Here is a 20,827-nt window from a genome sequence, read left to right as displayed (position 1 = left end):
TATGTATCGCGCACCACAGGAGCATCCTACTGAACTGAACAGTACAGAGTGGAGAGCTTCATTGTGTTGTACAAAGGAACTATATACACCAAGCTCATGCGTTTTGCAGAGGTGATTGTCTTAAGTGACACTAGCTTCAGCTCAGCTGAGTTCAGTGGCTCAAATTGGGCTTGGGAAAGTGTGTCCAGCACTACATCAAGGTGCCATTGAGCTCCCTTCAGAAACTGTGCAGCCAGGAAATAAGACCCAGGGGGCTCGCCATCAATCCAGACATGACATGCGGAGATGGCCGCCAGATATACTTTGAGCGTGGATGTGGAATCAGAATAGGATTAGCTATCAATAATAACTAATACGAACAAATAGAGACATACACACACTAGTAAAGCGATGGTGAACAACACAGCCGTAAAGCCAACCAAACCGAAAAACAGAGATAATAATAATAAAGTTTAGTGCACAGACAAGACACAGAGAGCTCACATTTTCGGGTCCAGCGAAATGGCAAAAGAGAACAAACCTGCGCAGACCTGTTCTGAGTGACGTGCACAGGGGCCAATGGCAGCTTTGATAGAGTGACATTTCTGGTCGGATTCCTATGGAATAGCGCAGAAACCCCACCCCCTTGGGCAGTGCTTCCGACTTGGAAGATAAATGTATTTCCATTACAGTACTTGCTTGTGCAATATTCAGTTCCATGATGAGCAGCCTGTAACCAAAGGTATGATTTTCTGTTTACGCAGTATCTGAATTGCCAAATGATTACAGCTGTGTAATGACATGCTTATACTTGGTTATGTGGCCAAGCATGGTTGTTTTACATGACAATAGCTGTTATAATTACATGAGAATAGCCTTTTGAAAATGTTTTTCCCGCTTTATGCAAATTACAAGGTAATGCCATGACTGACAAAAAATGTTCACAAAATATGCCATTATACCATCACATGGTCATTCTGCTGTAATACAGAAAGCACAGTTCTAAGAGGACAATCACAGCTTACTTTTCTTTAATAGTTAGGCATTATCTGAAAATAAACAGTGAATGTTAAAAAATGAAGAAAATCATACAAATCAGTTAATATGTAATATATAATTTTCCTAATAACCAATACATACCCAATTCTAGTTTATGAGTAACGAATATTTAATATATTCATATTTAATATTGCCAATAGCTGCAATTCCTCAAAAATGTTGTCTCTAAAATCAGATTTTTATATCATTTTTTATCATGTCTCTTGTACAAGTGTCCCTTATTACATGAGGCTAATTGCCCTGTTTTTATTTTGATTCTGCATTTAAAAAGATTTTTAAGAAATGCATAGTTTTGTAGGATTAGAGTATATAATTTGGAAGTGTAATTTTGGCACTTTAGTAAGGTGCTTTGGTGATTTTTATGAGTGCTCTGAGAGAATTCGAGTCATCAGGGTGATCTTTGAGAAGCTGCGGACAGCTCCAAAAATAGACCTAAATTGTTTCACTGAGGGATGGCACTGGTAGGCTAGTGGTAAATCTGGTATTGTTCAATTTGTATTGATTTACTATAGAAGGGTCCACAGATAATTACTGGAGCATTTTCTAAGTTAAAAGCACAAATTAAAGCAGGATGCAAACGAGAGACAGCAAAACAACACATTAATGGAAGGTCTTGCTTTAATGGCTAGGCATTAATGAGGTAGCAAAAGGTTTGGTACCAAACGGGCTCTTGATACAATTAGAAACAAAAGAAGACAACGGATTTGTCTGAGTAAAGAATACTCAAAGTTTACAGTCACAGCAGAGCAGGGTCTAGATACAGAATTGTAATGCAGCATTTACAAAATAATTCAAAACTGTGATCCACAACAATCACATACAACCTATTTTTTGAAAATGTATATCATTTTATAGACATTCCTCAATGAGAAATTTAGGTTTGTGTTGAAAAATTCATCTTTCACAAGATACAACAGATGTGTTGTGTTTACAGTGCAATTCTGTGTTCACCAAAGCATGACAGATAACACTTCCATGCGGGCCTTCATGAGGCCATACCATTCCACTGATAAATGGTGCAAACAACAGGAAGCCAGACAACTGCAATGCCTAGTTTGCAAACAAAGAGACTACCTAAAACAGACATCTCTAAACTCCAGTTGAAGATCTCAGAAGATCTCAGAAAGATTTTGAGAACAACAACATTCAAAATACCTTACACATTCCATAAACCAGAGTAACAAACCCAAAGATAAAGTACATACTGGTAACATAATCTATAGCTAGCTTCTTCCATAGCTTGTTAACAAACAAGAGAAGCTGACTTTAAACTACATTAATGATACTCATGTATTTCAAGCTCAAAACCAATACATGGACAGGCCAAGTTTGGTATTGAAAGTAAGAGCATTGGATATTTCAACTACTGGAGAAGTTGTGTTTTACATACAATGCAAATAGTTGGTAAGGGAATTAATAAAGGATCCTAAGTGTTCCTCAGCTAACATGGTCATGAGACCAGATAACCTGGGCATATGTCATCCCACCATTTATATTCAAAGTTCTGAACAGAAAATTGGCCAAACACATAAAACAAGAATAAATTGGATGCCATAAAGTTAACATGTTTGGTATCAAAAGTAAGGTCATGCATTGAGGAAGTATGTATATGATAGAACTAAAACTTTCAAATACAATTAACAACACTAGCTAAAGTTTGTACCATTTTCACATTCCTCAAAACCATCAAATATACATCCTGCAAATACCAAAGGAGAGGAATGGCAAGGTCTTAGTCGATTGAAATTTAAGCTGTATTACTCCAAACCTCAATCAGAAGTCTGGAGAGAGGGAGAAACCTATAAAAACTGAAATTTAGAAGTAGCAATTTTCTCCTCCTCCTCTGAGGAGAAAAAAAAACTGGAGTAGAAGAATCCAAAGAAACAACCCCTCTAGAGCATCAACAAAAGAAACTAGACAAGAACTTTAGAAACTGTTTCCACAAAGATGATCCTGGAAATCTGGTCCACAAGTTGCCAACCCTCTGCACTATTGAATGTCTGCTTAACCGAACCCCTGTAAACCCCACAGGCAGTATATCCAATGTACTTCTCAAAGAATTAGGTGAATTTACACAAATGTCATTGTGTGTGAGCTCTGAGCTCTTGGAACAGGTCATGTAATACTATTATTATATTTATATTATTTGTGCTTTGAGCCAAAACAATTAAATAGATACATTTTCTTTCTTGTAATTACAAGCTTTAAACTAGAATGCTAAAGTTCCTGGAGTAACTTTGTCTGCATGTGAAAGTATGTTTGAGTATAATAATAAGCAGTATGTTTCACTGTACATGTAGTAGTGTAGATACTACAGTATAGTATAGTATAGTATAGTATAAAAGTGTAATATGGTATAAAACAGTGTATTATAGTATGTGTTGTAGTGTAGTAATAACGATAATATATCACAAAGTAATTCATTATACTATAGTATACAACACTGTACCATAGTATGTGTTGTAGAACTTTACAAGATACTACAGTTTTCAAATGTCCTATAGTATATCTTGCTATACTACAGTATAAAAGTGTCCTGTAGTATATCACAAGCTACTATAGTATAGTGTAGTATATATATATATATATATATATATATATATATATATATATATATATACACTCACCTAAAGGATTATTAGGAACACCTGTTCAATTTCTCATTAATGCAATTATCTAACCAACCAATCACATGGCAGTTGCTTCAATGCATTTACGGGTGTGGTCCTGGTCAAGACAATCTCCTGAACTCCAAACTGAATGTCTGAATGGGAAAGAAAGGTGATTTAAGCAATTCTGAGCGTGGCATGGTTGTTGGTGCCAGACGGGCCGGTCTGAGTATTTCACAATCTGCTCAGTTACTGGGATTTTCACGCACAACCTAGGGTTTACAAAGAATGGTGTGAAAAGGGAAAAACATCCAGTATGCGGCAGTCCTGTGGGCGAAAATGCCTTGTTGATGCTAGAGGTCAGAGGAGAATGGGCCGACTGATTCAAGCTGATAGAAGAGCAACTTTGACTGAAATAACCACTCGTTACAACCGAGGTATGCAGCAAAGCATTTGTGAAGCCACAACACATACAACCTTGAGGCGGATGGGCTACAACAGCAGAAGACCCCACCGGGTACCACTCATCTCCACTACAAATAGGAAAAAGAGGCTACAATTTGCACAAGCTCACCAAAATTGGACAGTTGAAGACTGGAAAAATGTTGCCTGGTCTGATGAGTCACGATTTCTGTTGAGACATTCAGATGGTAGAGTCAGAATTTGGCGTAAACAGAATGAGAACATGGATCCATCATGCCTTGTTACCACTGTGCAGGCTGGTGGTGGTGGTGTAATGGTGTGGGGGATGTTTTCTTGGCACACTTTAGGCCCCTTAGTGCCAATTGGGCATCGTTGAAATGCCACGGCCTACCTGAGCATTGTTTCTGACCATGTCCATCCCTTTATGACCACCATGTACCCATCCTCTGATGGCTACTTCCAGCAGGATAATGCACCATGTCACAAAGGTCGAATCATTTCAAATTGGTTTCTTGAACATGACAATGAGTTCACTGTACTAAACTGGCCCCCACAGTCACCAGATCTCAACCCAATAGAGCATCTTTGGGATGTGGTGGAACGGGAGCTTCGTGCCCTGGATGTGCATCTCACAAATCTCCATCAACTGCAAGATGCTATCCTATCAATATGGGCCAACATTTCTAAAGAATGCTTTCAGCACCTTGTTGAATCAATGCCACGTAGAATTAAGGCAGTTCTGAAGGCGAAAGGGGGTCAAACACAGTATTAGTATGGTGTTCCTAATAATCCTTTAGGTGAGTGTATATATATATATATATATATATATACACACACACACATAATTTCCACTATGGCACAAATATTATAATAACTATTGGTTTCAACAAGCTATGGCACTGGTCTATAAAATGTTGTCTTTATTGCTGATCCATACACACCATTCTGCCATGTTGATGTGTTTGTATTCTGTCATATAATTTCCTCGACCAACCTTATTGGTCGGTTGTTTACGTCAGGTGACCCATCGTGTCTTTAACCTGTCACCAACCTGTGCACAATATAGGATGAGAGGATACCGACATATGTTCACGACTGGGTAAAACATTTCAAACAAGTTTGAAAACCCACCAACAAGCAAATTCCGACACTGTCCTATCGAGTAGATGTTGGTTTCACATGCATGCTACATTGACACAACACGGACACAACATAGACCCAACACAAAAAAATCGTGTTGTTGTCTTATAGTGTCTTACTACGGTGTGTACCCTTGTGTCACCTCTGCTCAAGTGTGATGATTTGGCAGTTTTTCCAGGTTTTCTTATGCACCTTCTTTGCTTTTTGATTGCTTTCCATATTTTGGTTTGCATCATGGTTTATCCAAAACTTTGAACATCCCATCATTAAATCCATTATTAAAAGACTGAAAGTATATAGTACCACAACAAACCTGCCAAAAGAGGGCCGCCCACCAAAACTCACGGACCAGGTAAGGAGGGCAGTAATCAGAGAGGCAACAAAGAGACCAAAGATAGCCCTGAAGGAGCTGCAAAGCTCCACAGTGGAGATTGGAGTATCTGTTCATAGGACCACTTTAAACTGTACACTCCACAGAGCTGGGCTTTATGGAAGAGTGGCCAGAAAAAAGCAATTGCTTAAAGAAAAAATAACGAAATACGTTTGCTGTTCACCAAAAGGCATGTGGGAGATTCCCCAAATATATGGAAGAAGGTACTCTGGTCAGATGAGACTAAAATTGAGCTTTTTGGCCATCAAGGAAATCACTATGTCTGGCGCAAATACAACACCTCTCATCACTCCGAGAACACCATCGGCAGGGACTGGGAAACTGGTCAGAATTGAAGGAATGATGGATGGTGCTAAATACAGGGAAATTCTTGAGGGAAACCTGTTTCAGTCTTCCAGAGATTTGAGACTGGGGCGGCGGTTCACCTTCCAGCAGGACAATGACCCTAAGCATACTGCTAAAGCAACACTTGAGTGGTTTAAGGGGAAAGATTTAAATGTCTTGGAATGACTTCGTCAAAGGCTCGAGCCACTGTCCCTTTGCTCCCCTGCCCATTTTTACCTCCAAGTGAACAAGTGACTTATTATTATTATTATTATTATTATTATTATTATTATTATTATTATTGGCAGATGCGGTTATCTAGGCATTATCTATTGGATCAATGCTGATGTGTACGCTCATATGTGAATAACAGATCAATGTAAATATTTTATTCAGCGTCCATTTATGTGCAGCGGTGCAGATTAGAAATAAACTGTGACAAAACTGTATATCACTGGCTAGATTTATCATTAGAAGAAACTAACAACTAAAAAATAAGCCACAACTGTATCTGCAAATCATTTAGGGATATCTTTAAAAAGCACCTTATTTAGATATCTCTAAATGGTTTGCAGATATATCTAAATCATTTAAAGATATCTTTAAATGATTTAGAGATATCTCAAAATATATGAAGATATCTTGAAATGCATTTAGAGATATCTCTAAATGATAATTTGGCTTGCCAAATTGGCTTGCCTCTGCTTTTTGAGGGAGTCTTAAATGGTCACCACAAATATATCTTTGCCCCTGCTCCCCTGAGGCCTGTTATATGTGTGTTTGGACAGTGGTTATGGATTAATCTCAGGTCCCAGGACATTGTAGCTTAGCAATTGTTTTATTTCTTACCCTCCCTCTGCAGCAAACTTGCATGACTAATGCAAACTGCAGGCAATGCCCTGTGATTTATTGATTTGCTGTGTAGCTCAGTGCAGAGCCTGCAGGCATGATGTTAGCATTGTGAAAACAATGGCATGGCTGGGATATTACATAGGGTTTTTCTGAATAATATTAATGTCTCTTCCTCGAGCATAGCAAACAAACAAATATCAGAAGTGGTGGACTGAACTGCCTGAGGTAGTCCCTAGATCGTTGAAAGGGGTGATGATTCTTTAGGCAGCATATAAACAGACACTGCACAGCTCTGTTGTTCTCCCCAGCTGGAAATTAACTGGAGTGTAATAATTCTTTACTGGGCTTGTCTAAGTCTTCCTTGCTGACACTCTGAGACAAAAAATAAGAGGGAGCAAGACAGAAAGCAGACAGGTGTTGATAAATGTGCACCATATTGACTTCTTTTCCTGTGTTTCATTTGAGTGGGGGAAAATTATTAATAAGAGCTATTCATACTGATGATTAAATCTTGCAATTAATGATAATTATACTAATTACACCCAACAGGATGCAATATGTTCTCCTTTTTAATTTACAAATAATAGCAACCCCAGCCCCCTTTCTAATTTTCAAGACATCATCATAACAAATGAAGACGTTCTTCTGATTAAAATCAGATCCAAACTGACAATACAGGAATTTCTACCTGATTATTAACAAAATAGGTTTTCACTGGAGTAACACTCAATTAACTCCATGGTTTCACAGTGTAAACACTTGATAAACTCTTGTCCAGAAAATAGATTCTGTATTGTGACACATCATGGAAATCACTGCTGATCTTGCATGCAATTAACCAAAGCCACAGCTATTCAGAGTTAAATCCTTGTATTCCGTTCATTTCACAAGAAGCAGGGGAAGTGGATAAACATCAAAGAAAACATAACTTGGCATAACGCCAATTATTGCAAGAAAGAATGCATTTTAAAATTCAAAATTTTGATGAATCCATACATTTTGTTTGCTTTTATTCATATAGCCAGTTCCGATTTGTACACATGATTAACACCATTTGTTGCAAAGGAATTACACGTGAATTCATGAGGAACATACTGGAGAAAAGAAGACCCTTAATAACCATAAATCCTAATGAATTCATACCCTCTTACTCGCTCGCTTGAATTACAAATGAATTTAATCTGAGTTCACAAGAATTACATCATGTATTCATGTGTTTTTCCTATGTTGTATTATCGGAATTCATGAGGAATTAATGCCCATTATTGGAAAGTGTTACCAAATCTACAGTTAAAATTAATTTAAAAACAAATAATGTATTGTTACTTACACTACTCTAATAGTGACTGGATGATTTGTATGCACACACAAAGGCAGATGAAATGAGCAGCTGAAATTGGACATGACAAAATATGTAAATTAGTCAAGTGGGTCACTGGCCTTCCTAGAAATGCAGATGAAGATGTCAAGGGAAAGCAATGGCAGGCTTTCAAGTTCCTTATTGATAGACTGTATTTCCCAGACCTTGTATATGTTTCAGGAGTAATGTTAATGAAATTGTCTCCTATGGTGAGGCACTGGGTTACATGAAATATCAAAACTCTGTGAATCATCATCATCTTAAACCTATAGCAGCACAGGCTGTGATTGTCTTATTTACTTTAAGACGAAGAACACTTCTTCAGCTGTACCTACCAAGATCATAAGGACATTTCTATGCCAATGCTTGAGAGATCACAAAGGAACTGGCATTACTTAGTAATTAATACCTTATCTAGTTAGATGAGCATACCATAAAAAGACGCTGCACAAGCTATGTAAAAAAAAAACACTGCAAACTTGAGCCTCCTCAGTTGTCATCTTGGCTTTTCAACAGGTATAACAATTTACAAGGAAAGGTTAAGGCTCTGGGCCAGTGGCAAGAGAAACTAACTGTATTAGCGGACAATTTACATAATTGGATCTCTCTCGAAACAAGCCTGAAACCTGGGGGAGCACTCTAGCACAAAGAAGACTTCAATAAACTCTGGCAAAGTTACAATTTTTACAGTAATTATATTCTTCCACAATCAAAGAGTGTAGTGAGGAAATGTTAAAATCACCATTATTGAATTAAGCCAGGAACTGATATTTCAGCCCTAAAGGTATATCTGCAGAGATTACATTTCAGTAGCAAATTGTATCAATTTCACAGCGATCCAAGAAAGAAGTGTTATGTAAGGTAGAATCATGCACTTAGCAAGACAAACAACAAGAGGAATTTAAGTTTGGTTCCTGTGGCATATATCTCATTAGTGTCTGTTTCCTGAACAGGAAGAGTGCATCATTATGTGATAAAGACACAGTAAAAGTCAGATAAATTTCATACCCACTTCCCATTTGTTGTCAATACTCACCCACTGGACAACAGTGACTCATTTCCAAAATCTGACATCTTAAAATGTGTTGCAAGGTAAAGTGTGACAACAGAGACATGCTAGAAAGTATTTTGTATGAATTGAAAATAATGCAGCTGGGATGATTTTCTGAAACTGTGACTTTTGTTAAAAAAGATAAGAAAAAGGTAAAAAACACATATGCAAAAGAAGCCACTAAAACACTGAGCAGAATAGAAGAAAACATGGCAAAAAATTATTCTAAGTCATGTAAAGCTAAACAACACAACATGTGAGATGAGCCTATCAGTCCCAGTACACAGTCCATGCAAATAGTCCTCCATGTGGCAGAACTCCAGAAGTCATGTTTTTATCAAGGTGTTATTCATGTTAATCTGTTTTCCCAGAGCAACGACTCATGCCCATGTGGCCCCATCAGTAGATGTACACTATCTAGCATTTGTTGTTTTCTAGCACCACCTAAGAGTAAAACTGCTATGCCTGCCATTACACAGATGCATAAATCATTCACTCTTCTAACCAACCCTATATTTATGTGAATAATCAATCAATTATTCACATAATAATCAATCAATCAACTTTTATTTGTATAGTGCCCTTTGCAGATTAGTCACAGAGTGCTTTACAGATTGATAAACATACAACAACAAAATAAATAAATAAACAAACAAAAAATCTATGGGGGCCCACGGCTTAAGACTTACAGTGCCTAGCGAAAGTATTCACCCCCCTTGGCATTTTTCCTATTTTGTTGCATTACAACCTGTAATTTAAATGGATTTCTATTTGGATTTCATGTAATGGACAAACACAAAATAGTCCAAATTGGTGAAGTGAAATGAAAAAAATAACTTTTTTTTTTTAAAACAACAGAAAAGTGGTGCGTGCATATGTATTCACCCCCTTTTCTATGAAGCCCCTAAATAAGATCTGGTGCAACCAATTACCTTCAGAAGTCACATAATTAGTTAATGTTCACCTGTGTGCAATCTAAGTGTCACATGATCTGTCACATGATCTCAGTATATATACACCTGTTCTGAAAGGCCCCCGAGTCTGCAACACCACTGAGCAAGGGGCACCACCAAGCAAGCGGCACCATGAAGATCAAGGAGCTCTCCAAACAGGTCAGAGACAAAGTTGTGGAGAAGTACAGATCAGGGTTGGGTTATAAAAAAATATCAGAAACTTTGAACATCCCACGGAGCACCATTAAATTCATTATTAAAAAAGGGAAAGAATATGGCACCACCACAAACCTGCCAAGAGAGGGCCGCCCACCAAAACTCACGAACCAGGCAAGGAGGGCATTAATTAGAGAGGTAACAAAGAGACCAAAGATAACCCTGAAGGAGCTGCAAAGCTCCACAGCAGAGATTGGAGTTTCTGTCCATAGGACCACTTTAAGCCATACACTCCACAGAGCTGGGCTTTACGGAAGAGTGGCCAGAAAAAAGCCATTGCTTAAAGAAAAAAATAAGCAAACACGTTTGCTGTTCACCAAAAGGCATGTGGGAGATTCCCCAAACATATGGAAGAAGGTACTCTGGTCAGATGAGACTAAAATTGAGCTTTTTGGCCATCAAGGAAAACACTTTGTCTCGCGCAAACCCAACACCTCTCATCACTGCGAGAACACCATCCTGCTGTGGGGATATTTTTCATAGTCAGGGACTGGGAAACTGGTCAGAATTGAAGGAATGATGGATGGCACTAAATACAGGGAAATTCTTGAGGGAAACCTGTTTCAGTCTTCCAGAGATTTGAGACTGGGACAGAAGTTCACCTTCCAGCAGGACAATAACCCTAACTATACTGCTAAAGCAACACTCAAGTGGTTTAAGGGGAAACATTTAAATGTCTTGGAATGGCCTAGTCAAAGCCCAGACCTCAATCCAATTGAGAGTCTGTGGTATGACTTAAAGATTGCTATACACCAACAGAACCCATCCAACTTGAATGAGCTGGAGCAGTTTTGCCTTGAAGAATGGGCAAAAATCCCAGTGGCTAGATGTGCCAAGCTTATAGAGATGTACCCCAAGAGACTTGCAGCTGTCATTGCTGCAAAAGGTGGATCTACAAAGTATTGTCTTTGGGGGAGTGAATAAACCGGGAAGGGAAAGTTCAACACAGCGCAATTTGACTACATTATTTTTGAGTTCAAATGTGTGCGTTCTATTAATCTACAAGCTTAAAGTACATTCTTCTGCAGTACATACTTCAGTGTAACTTTAGTGTATACAATGTAGTATGCGGTTTTGGAGGCAGCGATACTGTTAATGACATGTTGCAGACACTTCACACACACACATACAAATTGCCATATTGAATCCTGTATGTGCGGATCTATATTGTCTTGCTATAGTTGGCTAGAGACTTAACACTAGAACCGCCATAGCCGCTATTTGTATGGCTTTTGCAAGTAAAGATCTCTGCATATGTGAATTTCTTCTGCATATCTGTTTTTATATGTTACTAAATATTTTAATTACATACATATATGGTATTTCAGCTGTAAACTCCTCAGAATTAATGAGCTATAAATACTTTCTTCTCCAACTGTCGGACCTGCAATTTATGTGGTAGGCCATTGCCTACTGAATATAATGTAGCCGACAATCTGGGATTGTAATAAAATTAGTAATTGTTAAAGATTTATAATGATGTTGATTGGTGAAACACGCAATTTTATACACATAATTTATTCATTATTATAATTATTTATTGTAGATTTGCAACTGCTATAGCTCTCGTCTGCCTGTCCTGATCGGCTCAGCAAGCAACTTTCATTTGGAATTCAATCTTGATCACATTGCAAAGCCAGGTCTCTGGATCAATACCTTGATGAGCCACATGTCTGATCATGAATGCTAATTATTTTGTATTAGGTGGAGGGATGGCAACAAGTTGACTGGTGCACAATTTTTTTTTTTTCATACATAATTTCTGTATATTTTACTTTTTCGTCCACATAATTGCCAAGCACAAAATAAGTGCGCATTTCATGGTACAAAATGTGAATTATGTGCACGAAAATATGAATGACACAAATGGCACCCCATAGTTTTGTGAGACCTTTGCACATGTCCAAGCCAGATGAGGGGGAGAATAGTCTGTTAGTATGATACATGCGTTTAGTGGATGAGGAGGTTTTAAATACTTTCATATGTCACCCCATCGTTTCTTTGACCTGCTGTAGCGCCTACAGCCATACATCGTACATCAGTTGACCCACCACTGAGCGATTGGCCATGGCTCTCAGAATCTCCCTGCTCAACCAATCAGAGCTTGTTTGATGCACAGGACTGCAGAGACATGCACCACGTTGTTGAGATTTCCAAGGAGTGAGTGTCGGCTCCTCTGCGAGCCTCTGCGAGTTATACTTACACAGAAAACCCTTCTTTGTGGTGCTACACAGAGACGCTTAAGCGTAGCTTCTTAGAAGCTTGAGTCTTCACTGATATGAAACTGCAGTATTACACTACAGTTTCAATGCCAGCTTGTTACCAATTTACCACAAAAATCTCTATGGTGGGAACAGCAGGTGCAAAAGGTAACAAATGCTCAAAACATTACTGGCGGACAAAATAAATCATAATCTGCACCCCCTTTATTTTATTTTATTGTACCTTATTTTTCTTTGTAAGTAAGAAGAAACTATTTTTGCACATACAAAATCCACAGGTTGACACTGTAGGTATTCACATTTTAAATGATTCTCTAAATAATGTATCTCCACAGAAGAGACTCAATCAATTTGCGAAGAATCCACTGAACATTCTGATGGGAAAGCTAATGTGACTAATGTTTCCATGAATGGGGGTGCAGACAGACATCTGCTGTGCTTTTCAAGCTTGTCTATTGGCCAGTCATCAGTGGTTTGTGCCCACAGTTTTCTCCAAGTGACCGATGTTATCTTTCTTGATTGCAATGTTTTGGATTATACTTAAATGACAGATGTCTTTGAACAGTAATTCTGAAAAACCCTACTTTATTATGCTACCATGCAGTCATCCAATACCACTGCCAAGTTATCCAAGCTATCCTTACTTTCTTGTAATAGAACACCAAGTTGGTCTGCACATGCGCCAGGCTCTGTCAAGGTCCTGATGCCATCAGTTTACAGAATAAAATGCTTTCAAAATGCCCTGTAGTAGATCCCATTGAGGAAATAGGGGTTCATCGAGGATATTTCAGACTTTCATTAAGTAAAATAAACATCAAGGCAATGTGTTGGCTTTTGGTTACATTTCCCTGGAATCGGAGCTAAATCAGAAGGGTCAGACTCTTTAGATGCCTTCCCACAAAACCTTATGGCTAAACTACAGATGAGGAACAGAATTAGGAAACAGGCATCACAGCTAAAGGCAACACATTCTAAAAGGGTTTGGGGCCAATTAACCCTGAAGAGCAATAAAATAAACTATCAAGGATATTTATTGCAGCACAAGGAAAAATATGTTTCCAAAAATGCATAAATAAATAAATAAATTCATAAAAACAATTATTTGAATATGCCAGTGGCTAAGTTTGAAAAGGATAAACAGTCCCTGGAAGAAACCAATACACTAAAAAACAAACCCTCAAACTGACTTCATTTAATGTAATTAGCATATTAACAAAATGGCAGATTTGTAAAAAGGCCATTTTTCTGCAGTTGTCTTTTGTTACCTTTTTGATTAACAGTGAACCATACAAATACATATCATGTCACTGTTTCAAATAAGCAAGGTGCAAGAAGGTGAAATAATGCCAGGCTGTAGTTATGCTGGAGGGCATTGAAGGTGATATTCTTTTAATGAATCCAGAATTATTCTGATAATGAGAGAAAATCTGTTTGTCCTACATTGTTCCATAAAGACACCCCACAACAACACAACAGCCCCCATTACAGTGCACACAAAACACTTCTGAGTTAAATTCCAATTTTAAAAATGAACAGAAGGTAATAAATAATAAACATAACCTCATTATAGCTTTGCATAAATTAACTACAGAGAATAAAGTAAAATATTCTCAACAATAACAACTTGAAAGCGGGGGAGTGTCATTAAATAAAATCCACACCAGTGTAGGTATTAAATTCAGGAATGTAACACAGTGTGCATAGAAACTTCAACTGACATTGTTAGAGGGAAACTAACAGGGATAGTTAAACATATTTCCGTCCTTATCAACAAGGCAGCGTGAGATGACGAGCTACAATTACAAAACCAAGATTCTCAGCTTCATCTGCTATAATGTAATTACACACTAGTCTGCTACAACAAAAGCAGTGACTGGCCACTAAGGTTCTTAGCCCAATGTCTCATTATTTAATGTGCTGAAAGACAAGAATCTGTAGTATATATGTTGAGTTTCTCTTTCTATCTGATTGCATATTACTGTGAATACTTATTTAATTCAGCCTCTAAACATCCTTTCCTGTAATTCAATCTGAGGGTTATTCTCAAACATCAGGCAAATTGGCTTTGCTGGTAAGGGAACAGAAGAGACACTTACCTGGTTATCCTTCCTGATCTTCCTTGAATACATATCCATTGTCATCCAGATCAAATGTCAATGCATTATTTTATATATATATATATATATATATATATATATATATATATAGTATACTATTATTATTATTATTATTATTATTATTTCCATCTTGTAAGGCTGCCTTTTAAAGCAGTTCAGTAATAATAATATATATGTAAACTATTGTTTAGACAGTTCCTTTGATGCTGGAATGCAGCCTTGTCTCCAGCAAGTAACATAAAGAATCAATGGTTATAGACATCTTTGCTATTTATTATAATCTTATTCCACCTGCCACCAAGCAGACTTTTCCCAACACAAATTGCAATTGGCATGAGGGAAAAGAAAATTGCTCCTGAAAGTTTTATGCTCAGAAGCTTGATGCTACTCAAAAGTTAAATCATCTCTTGAGAGTACAGTATGTAGATTTATGAAAAGATATGACATCGCAATCTGAGCCACAATGATCTTGAGGCAGTCCTGTGTTTATGCTGTACATTAAAAATTACAACAGGCATTTACGATCAAGGATATTGGAAATAAATATTTGAAATCTTACCTAAAACCCCAAGCCGGTAGTTAACCGTGATGACAATCACATTACCATAGCTTGCCAAAATGCTCCCGTCAAACATATTTCCGGTGCCTTCCATGTATGAGCCCCCATGGATAAAAACCATTACAGGCTTCGGGCTTCCACTTTCACGAATGTCTGGAAGGGGGAAAGAAAAATAATAATAATTGAGGAACAAATTAAAACTGACAGCTAGAAATGTAATCTGAACTTTATTCAGCTCACACATTTGTTTAATGTTAGTGGTTTCAGAGAAATGCAACTTTGAGATGTCGTTTTGTTTCTTAAGCAACATCTGCACCAGGTTCCTGGTACTTGACAAATATTTGTTTAGGAATCCCTTAATATTAAGGACATTTTTATTACAGTATATAATCTAATCTGATTTTTACCCAGACTAAGAAGAGGAATAATGCTGAACGAACCAATCAACAAGGTTCTGGAAATGCAAGCAGGTGTGACATTTGCAATTTTATTTAGCTGATATTGGTTTTATTATGAAGAGAGCATTGTGCCTACAGGGCCACACTGTCTATCATGTTACTTATATATTTACATTGCATTAGGCATCTCCTTCAAATTGTTAATATAACCCAGATTAGAGTGCCACTGCTGACTTTTTGGTGGCATCTGTCACAATTACCTTTTCTCTCAATTTAATTCAGAGGTGTGTAGGTGCAAATATAGAGTTCATTTAATTTTAAAATTGAAATATCCTTTAGGGTATTGATGTGTCTTTTCTATGGCAGTATTCCTGTTTCCAGGGGGGACACTGTAGATGTGTATTTATCGCTTCATTTAATGCAGGCACAAAAAAATCTGCACCTCAGCTATAGCTGGGTGTGTGACTGGGGACAGGTATCTGAAGTTCTTAACACACGTTAACAATAAATTCAGCAAATTGAAAAGGGATTACGTTTTAAAGGAAGAATGATTTAACCCCTATGTGCTTTGACCAAATGTCAATTAATGAGGAATACGAAGACAGCTGGGGTTCTCACTACTTCAAAACAACATTTACTGCATATCCTTTTACCCTCTGAGATGGTTTTCATGTTTCTACTCTCTCAGATGGTTATATACATAATAGGGATGAATTATGCATGGTAGGAACATGGGCTTAAATTAAAAGGACAATTTAACGTTTTATGTATTTACGTATTTACATATTTATTTATATATTTATATAGTGACATATTTGTTACATCATTTAAAAATATTCTCCACCCATTATTTATACTGGGAGACATTATGCAAATGGAACCTGTTTATTTATTTATTTATTTATATCAGAGACAGATAACATCTCCAATTCAGTTTCATGCTTTTATTCAATCAAACTCCAGCAGGTGGATATAACCAATCTTGTGAGCCAATACAGGGCTAAAACTTGCATGTTGAAACTTTACTCTCTCTTGCCATAGAAGACAGTGGCATGGTGAGGCTCCACCAAAAATGGTGCTGTGCTACTCCAGACCCAAGTGAAGGTGAATTACAGCTGACCTGCTGTTCCCACCATGACTGACTCCATGCCTTGGCATCCTGGTTTGGGAAGGCAGGAGTTGAGCCTGGGAGTGGATCATGGGTGTTAGAGAAATTACAGATCAACAGAGTGGCAGAGAAATGGATTTACAACAACGATATGGATTGGATTCATGGACTTTGAATATTGTTATGGATTGCGGATTTTGCATTGTTGCTAGAGTGTTTGTCGTTTATTATTAATTGTTTGTTTAGAGAGGGACCTGTGTTATATATGTTCAGTTAGGCTCTAAGAGGATCTAGGTTTTTGTTTAACGTTTTCTGTATGTCTTTTTGGTTTGAGCAGGATAAATAATAAACCTCACGTTTTTCCAGACATTCCTGCCATTCAAAGTCATTCAATATCCCTTGGAGCACATTCCAGTCGATCTTTAAGGACTGGAAGGTGTACGCCATCACTCAGAATCTGCTTAGAGCAGGCTGTTCTCCCAAAGAGGCCAATGACAAGTCTGAAAGTTCCATGGCTGGCTGAGTGGAAGAAACTGTTCATGTGTCATCAATAGCTCAGGTACCCCACAAATCTGGCAAGAAGGAATCTATCTATGAAAAAAGCCCATGTAAAATTTAGAAATTTGCAAAAAGGCATTGTGGGAGACTCTGAAAAGATGTGGCAAAAGATTTTGTTTGTCTGATGAAACAAACATTGAATTATTTGTTCTAAATGCAAAATGTTATGTCTGGAACAAAAAAAGGATCACATTGGCAAAGAGAAATACAACCAGTCTCATACACAAGCCTTCTATGAGCCACTGACATGCACTGGAGAAGCCAGGATATCGACAGAGCCAGGAAAAGGCTGACCAAGAGGCAGGGACTCTGTAAAGACTCAGAAACACTGTGAGAGCTGCAAAGAATCATCCAGAGCTACAATCCCAGCCTACCGGTGAGGAGGTGTACTTCCAGCCAGAGAGGTGATCAGATCTAGAGAGGATGCCTGGTTGTGGACATGCCTCTTTCAAGAGAACAATTCAAGGATAAGGACATCAGAAAGCAGATCAGCTTCAGTGGTTCATTTTTCTGTAAAATGTAGATGAGATGGAGGAGCAGCCCAACTCAGAGCTCTGCAATCAATTTCCAAAAAAACAACAACATTATCTCTGGGTCCCCAGCTGTGGGACAGATAAGATGAAGGATGCAGAGTCTGTGTGTCGGAGCAGTCATGGTCTCTCCATTCAGGACAATTATATTAGTCTGTCCACCCGGCATTGGTCCTCCCCAGACCATTACATGAAAAATAAACTGCCAGGGATCCTGACAGGTACCAGACCTCAGTATAAATGATGACCAGGTTCTCTCTACACACAGAGATACAGACACACACAAAGACACTATGACACAATGTCAGGACTCTCCAATACAGAGCAGCACAGGACCAGTACTGTTTTGTTGTTTCCTGTCTTTTATTCTGCAAAGGGGCACACTGGTTGTTATGTTGCCTGCTGGAGTGGACCTCAGTAAGCTCTCTTGGTTCTTACTGCAAAGACACTGCATCCTCTGGCCTCAATCACCTGTTAAATTGAAAATGGTGATTGGCAGACAGCACACACCTTTTGCAAGTCTTTTGCAGACCACTGAGTGTGAAGAGACAAGACACAGGCGGGTGTCTGGCAAAGAGGGGCAGGCATAGTGCGTTGCTGATGGTGTGCTCTGTAGCAGGAGTGCCAGTAGCTCTGAAGAGGCAGTAGTTAAGCTTTTCCACTGCAGCACCACAGCTTTGCGTCACTGTAGATTTTGGGTACCCGCTCATCTCCTCTCTGTAAGAAATGCTCCAGAGGTGGCCAGGTTACATGATGCCTGATGCCCATGTCACATGTCCAGACCTAGGACAAGGGCCTCCATCATGCCTGCATAGATTTGCACCCAACAGATGTTATCTTGGCACAGGACCGTTCTCGAATTTCATCTAATTTTTACATCTTATTACACCCTGGGCTTTACACTGTGATGTGTTTCTAAGAAAAATAAGTGGTCCACACAATGATGAGACCCTTGAATAGTGAAATCACAGCACTTGATATATTCTTATTTTTTATATATTTGGACAATTCTATGTACCTTATATCACAAAAGACTTCAATCTGTACATCCTTAATATGTCTGTCATTTACAAGGAAGATTAATCATTTATTTTGTGGCAAACCTAGCAACTATACTATACATTTTGTACATTTTAGTTCCCTTTAATGGAGCTGTTGTTGACTAACATATCTATATCCAACTACTATAACAACTTACTGTAATGAAAATGTTTCTGCTTACAAATACTTCAATTGGTACTACCAAGACTTTAAATGTTTACATTGTTTAATTACAAACGTATTTAATTCAATTAAAGATTTTGTCTTCCAGGAACATGAGAGAAAGCTGTTGCTTAAGAAACTATAAAAGGGTTTATATACATTGCTTACTATTATAAAAGACTGATTTGAGATGTTAGTATAATTGAGTAAAGTATAAAATTCCCCTGTAGTGTTCTGAGTATTATTGAGGGGGGAAAAAAGCAGAGGGACTGCAAAAACATGCAAAAATGTGTAAAGAGTAGATTAAAGGGTTATTAGTCACTGTTATCAAAGATATCAGATTATTTCAGGTGGGATGCAATATGAAAAAAAAAAAAAAAAAAAAAAAAAAAATAGAATTCAGGCAGAAACCTTACTCTGAGATATTATAATAAAGTACTCTACATGATGGGTAATAATAAACATACTCTTAAAAAGAAAAAAAAAATATATATAGGTTAACATCAAGCAAAAAGGACAAAACACATCCATCAAAAATTAGGAAGAAAAAAAATCTTCACTTTCAAAAAAAGGACAAGAAATTTAAAAAAATAAAGAAGAAAAAAAACTGGAGGGTTCCTTGTCATGCATATCAGTTTGGCTTCAAAAGATACCTTCATCCTCTGCACCTTCATTATCACCTAAATCATCATTCTGTTTCTTTGTAAGGGGACCTAGGATCAAGAATGGAGACAATGGAGGAAACAGAGCATTCAAGAACATTCAAGCCTGAAAAAAGTACTAAGAAGATATAGAAGATTTAAACCATTTATTTTCCTCTTAAAAGTATTAGTTGTTTCAGAAAAAAACAACCCCCCCCCCAAAAGGAGATATTATAGTGAACCTCAATTAATTTAATTAAGACACAGGAATCATTCTCTTTGCAAAAGAAACAAGATTAAAAAAAATACCCTGAACTTGTTCAAAAGCATACCCACCAAGGAAAAAATAATTCAATTCCAAAAATAACTCCTGGCTCCACAAGATTTCAAGTTTTAAACTATGTGGTTGTAAGGGTCAGATTCAAACTTTTTATTGTTGTTGTTGTTGTTGTTGTTGTTGTTGTTGTTGCTGTACACCTCCACCCCCACCACCCCATCCCTCAAATAACAATTGAAGACACTTTCAATTCACAACTTCATCATTACTTCTCAGCAACCTTTGACAACCTACCGCTATATTATTAATGACATCCAAACCCAAAAATGGGTGCATTTTACAAAACAATGATGACCAGATAGTTAACTCAATGGCAATGCACTGTAGGGGTTACTGCTATTTAAGCCTGCAGTCAGAGGTATCACTCAGCCAATTGTGCAAATTACAGAATTTATGCCAATTGAATGCATCCTATTACTCAGTAACTCAGAAAAAATAGGATAAAAACCCTACTGATTGCCTATATAATCAATCTGAAACTAGTGCATGGTAATAATTTTATTCAACATTTTACTTCACAATGCATTTAATTTCACTTAAAATAAATACATAAATAAACATAATCATAATAATAATAATGTAGTGCTTAACATTAGTCTTCTCAAAATAATACAGCAGGGAGGAAGTCAAAGGCTATGGTAGAAAATTATTGCTAATGACAAATAATTAATTCGGAGAGGTGCAGCACATAAAAAAAAAGCTTCACCCATACAGAAATGAACATATGTAAAAGACTGGTACATCCATGCAAGGATTTTCAGAAACATTCCAGGAACATACATCATGGGAAACCAAGC

At 37.5% G+C, this 20,827-nt stretch overlaps 1 protein-coding gene across 1 annotated transcript in view; it reads right to left on the bottom strand.

Annotated features, from left to right (window-relative positions):
* The window catches only part of nlgn1 (neuroligin 1), a 355,905-nt gene that overhangs the window by 243,248 nt on the left and 91,830 nt on the right, over window positions 1-20,827 (bottom strand). Inside the window, exons 4-5 of the mRNA XM_066708849.1 lie at window positions 19,706-19,765; window positions 15,256-15,408 (exon numbers count right to left, since the gene is read on the bottom strand). Of these exons, the coding sequence (XP_066564946.1) occupies window positions 15,256-15,408; window positions 19,706-19,765 (213 nt within the window). The remainder of the gene's footprint in view (window positions 1-15,255; window positions 15,409-19,705; window positions 19,766-20,827) is intronic.

This window comes from Amia ocellicauda, chromosome 7 (genome assembly GCF_036373705.1).
Source record: "Amia ocellicauda isolate fAmiCal2 chromosome 7, fAmiCal2.hap1, whole genome shotgun sequence".
Taxonomy (NCBI): Eukaryota; Metazoa; Chordata; class Actinopteri; order Amiiformes; family Amiidae; genus Amia; species Amia ocellicauda.
The sequence above is the reverse complement of the archived record's forward strand: the minus strand, read 5'-3'. Positions and strand labels throughout refer to the sequence as shown.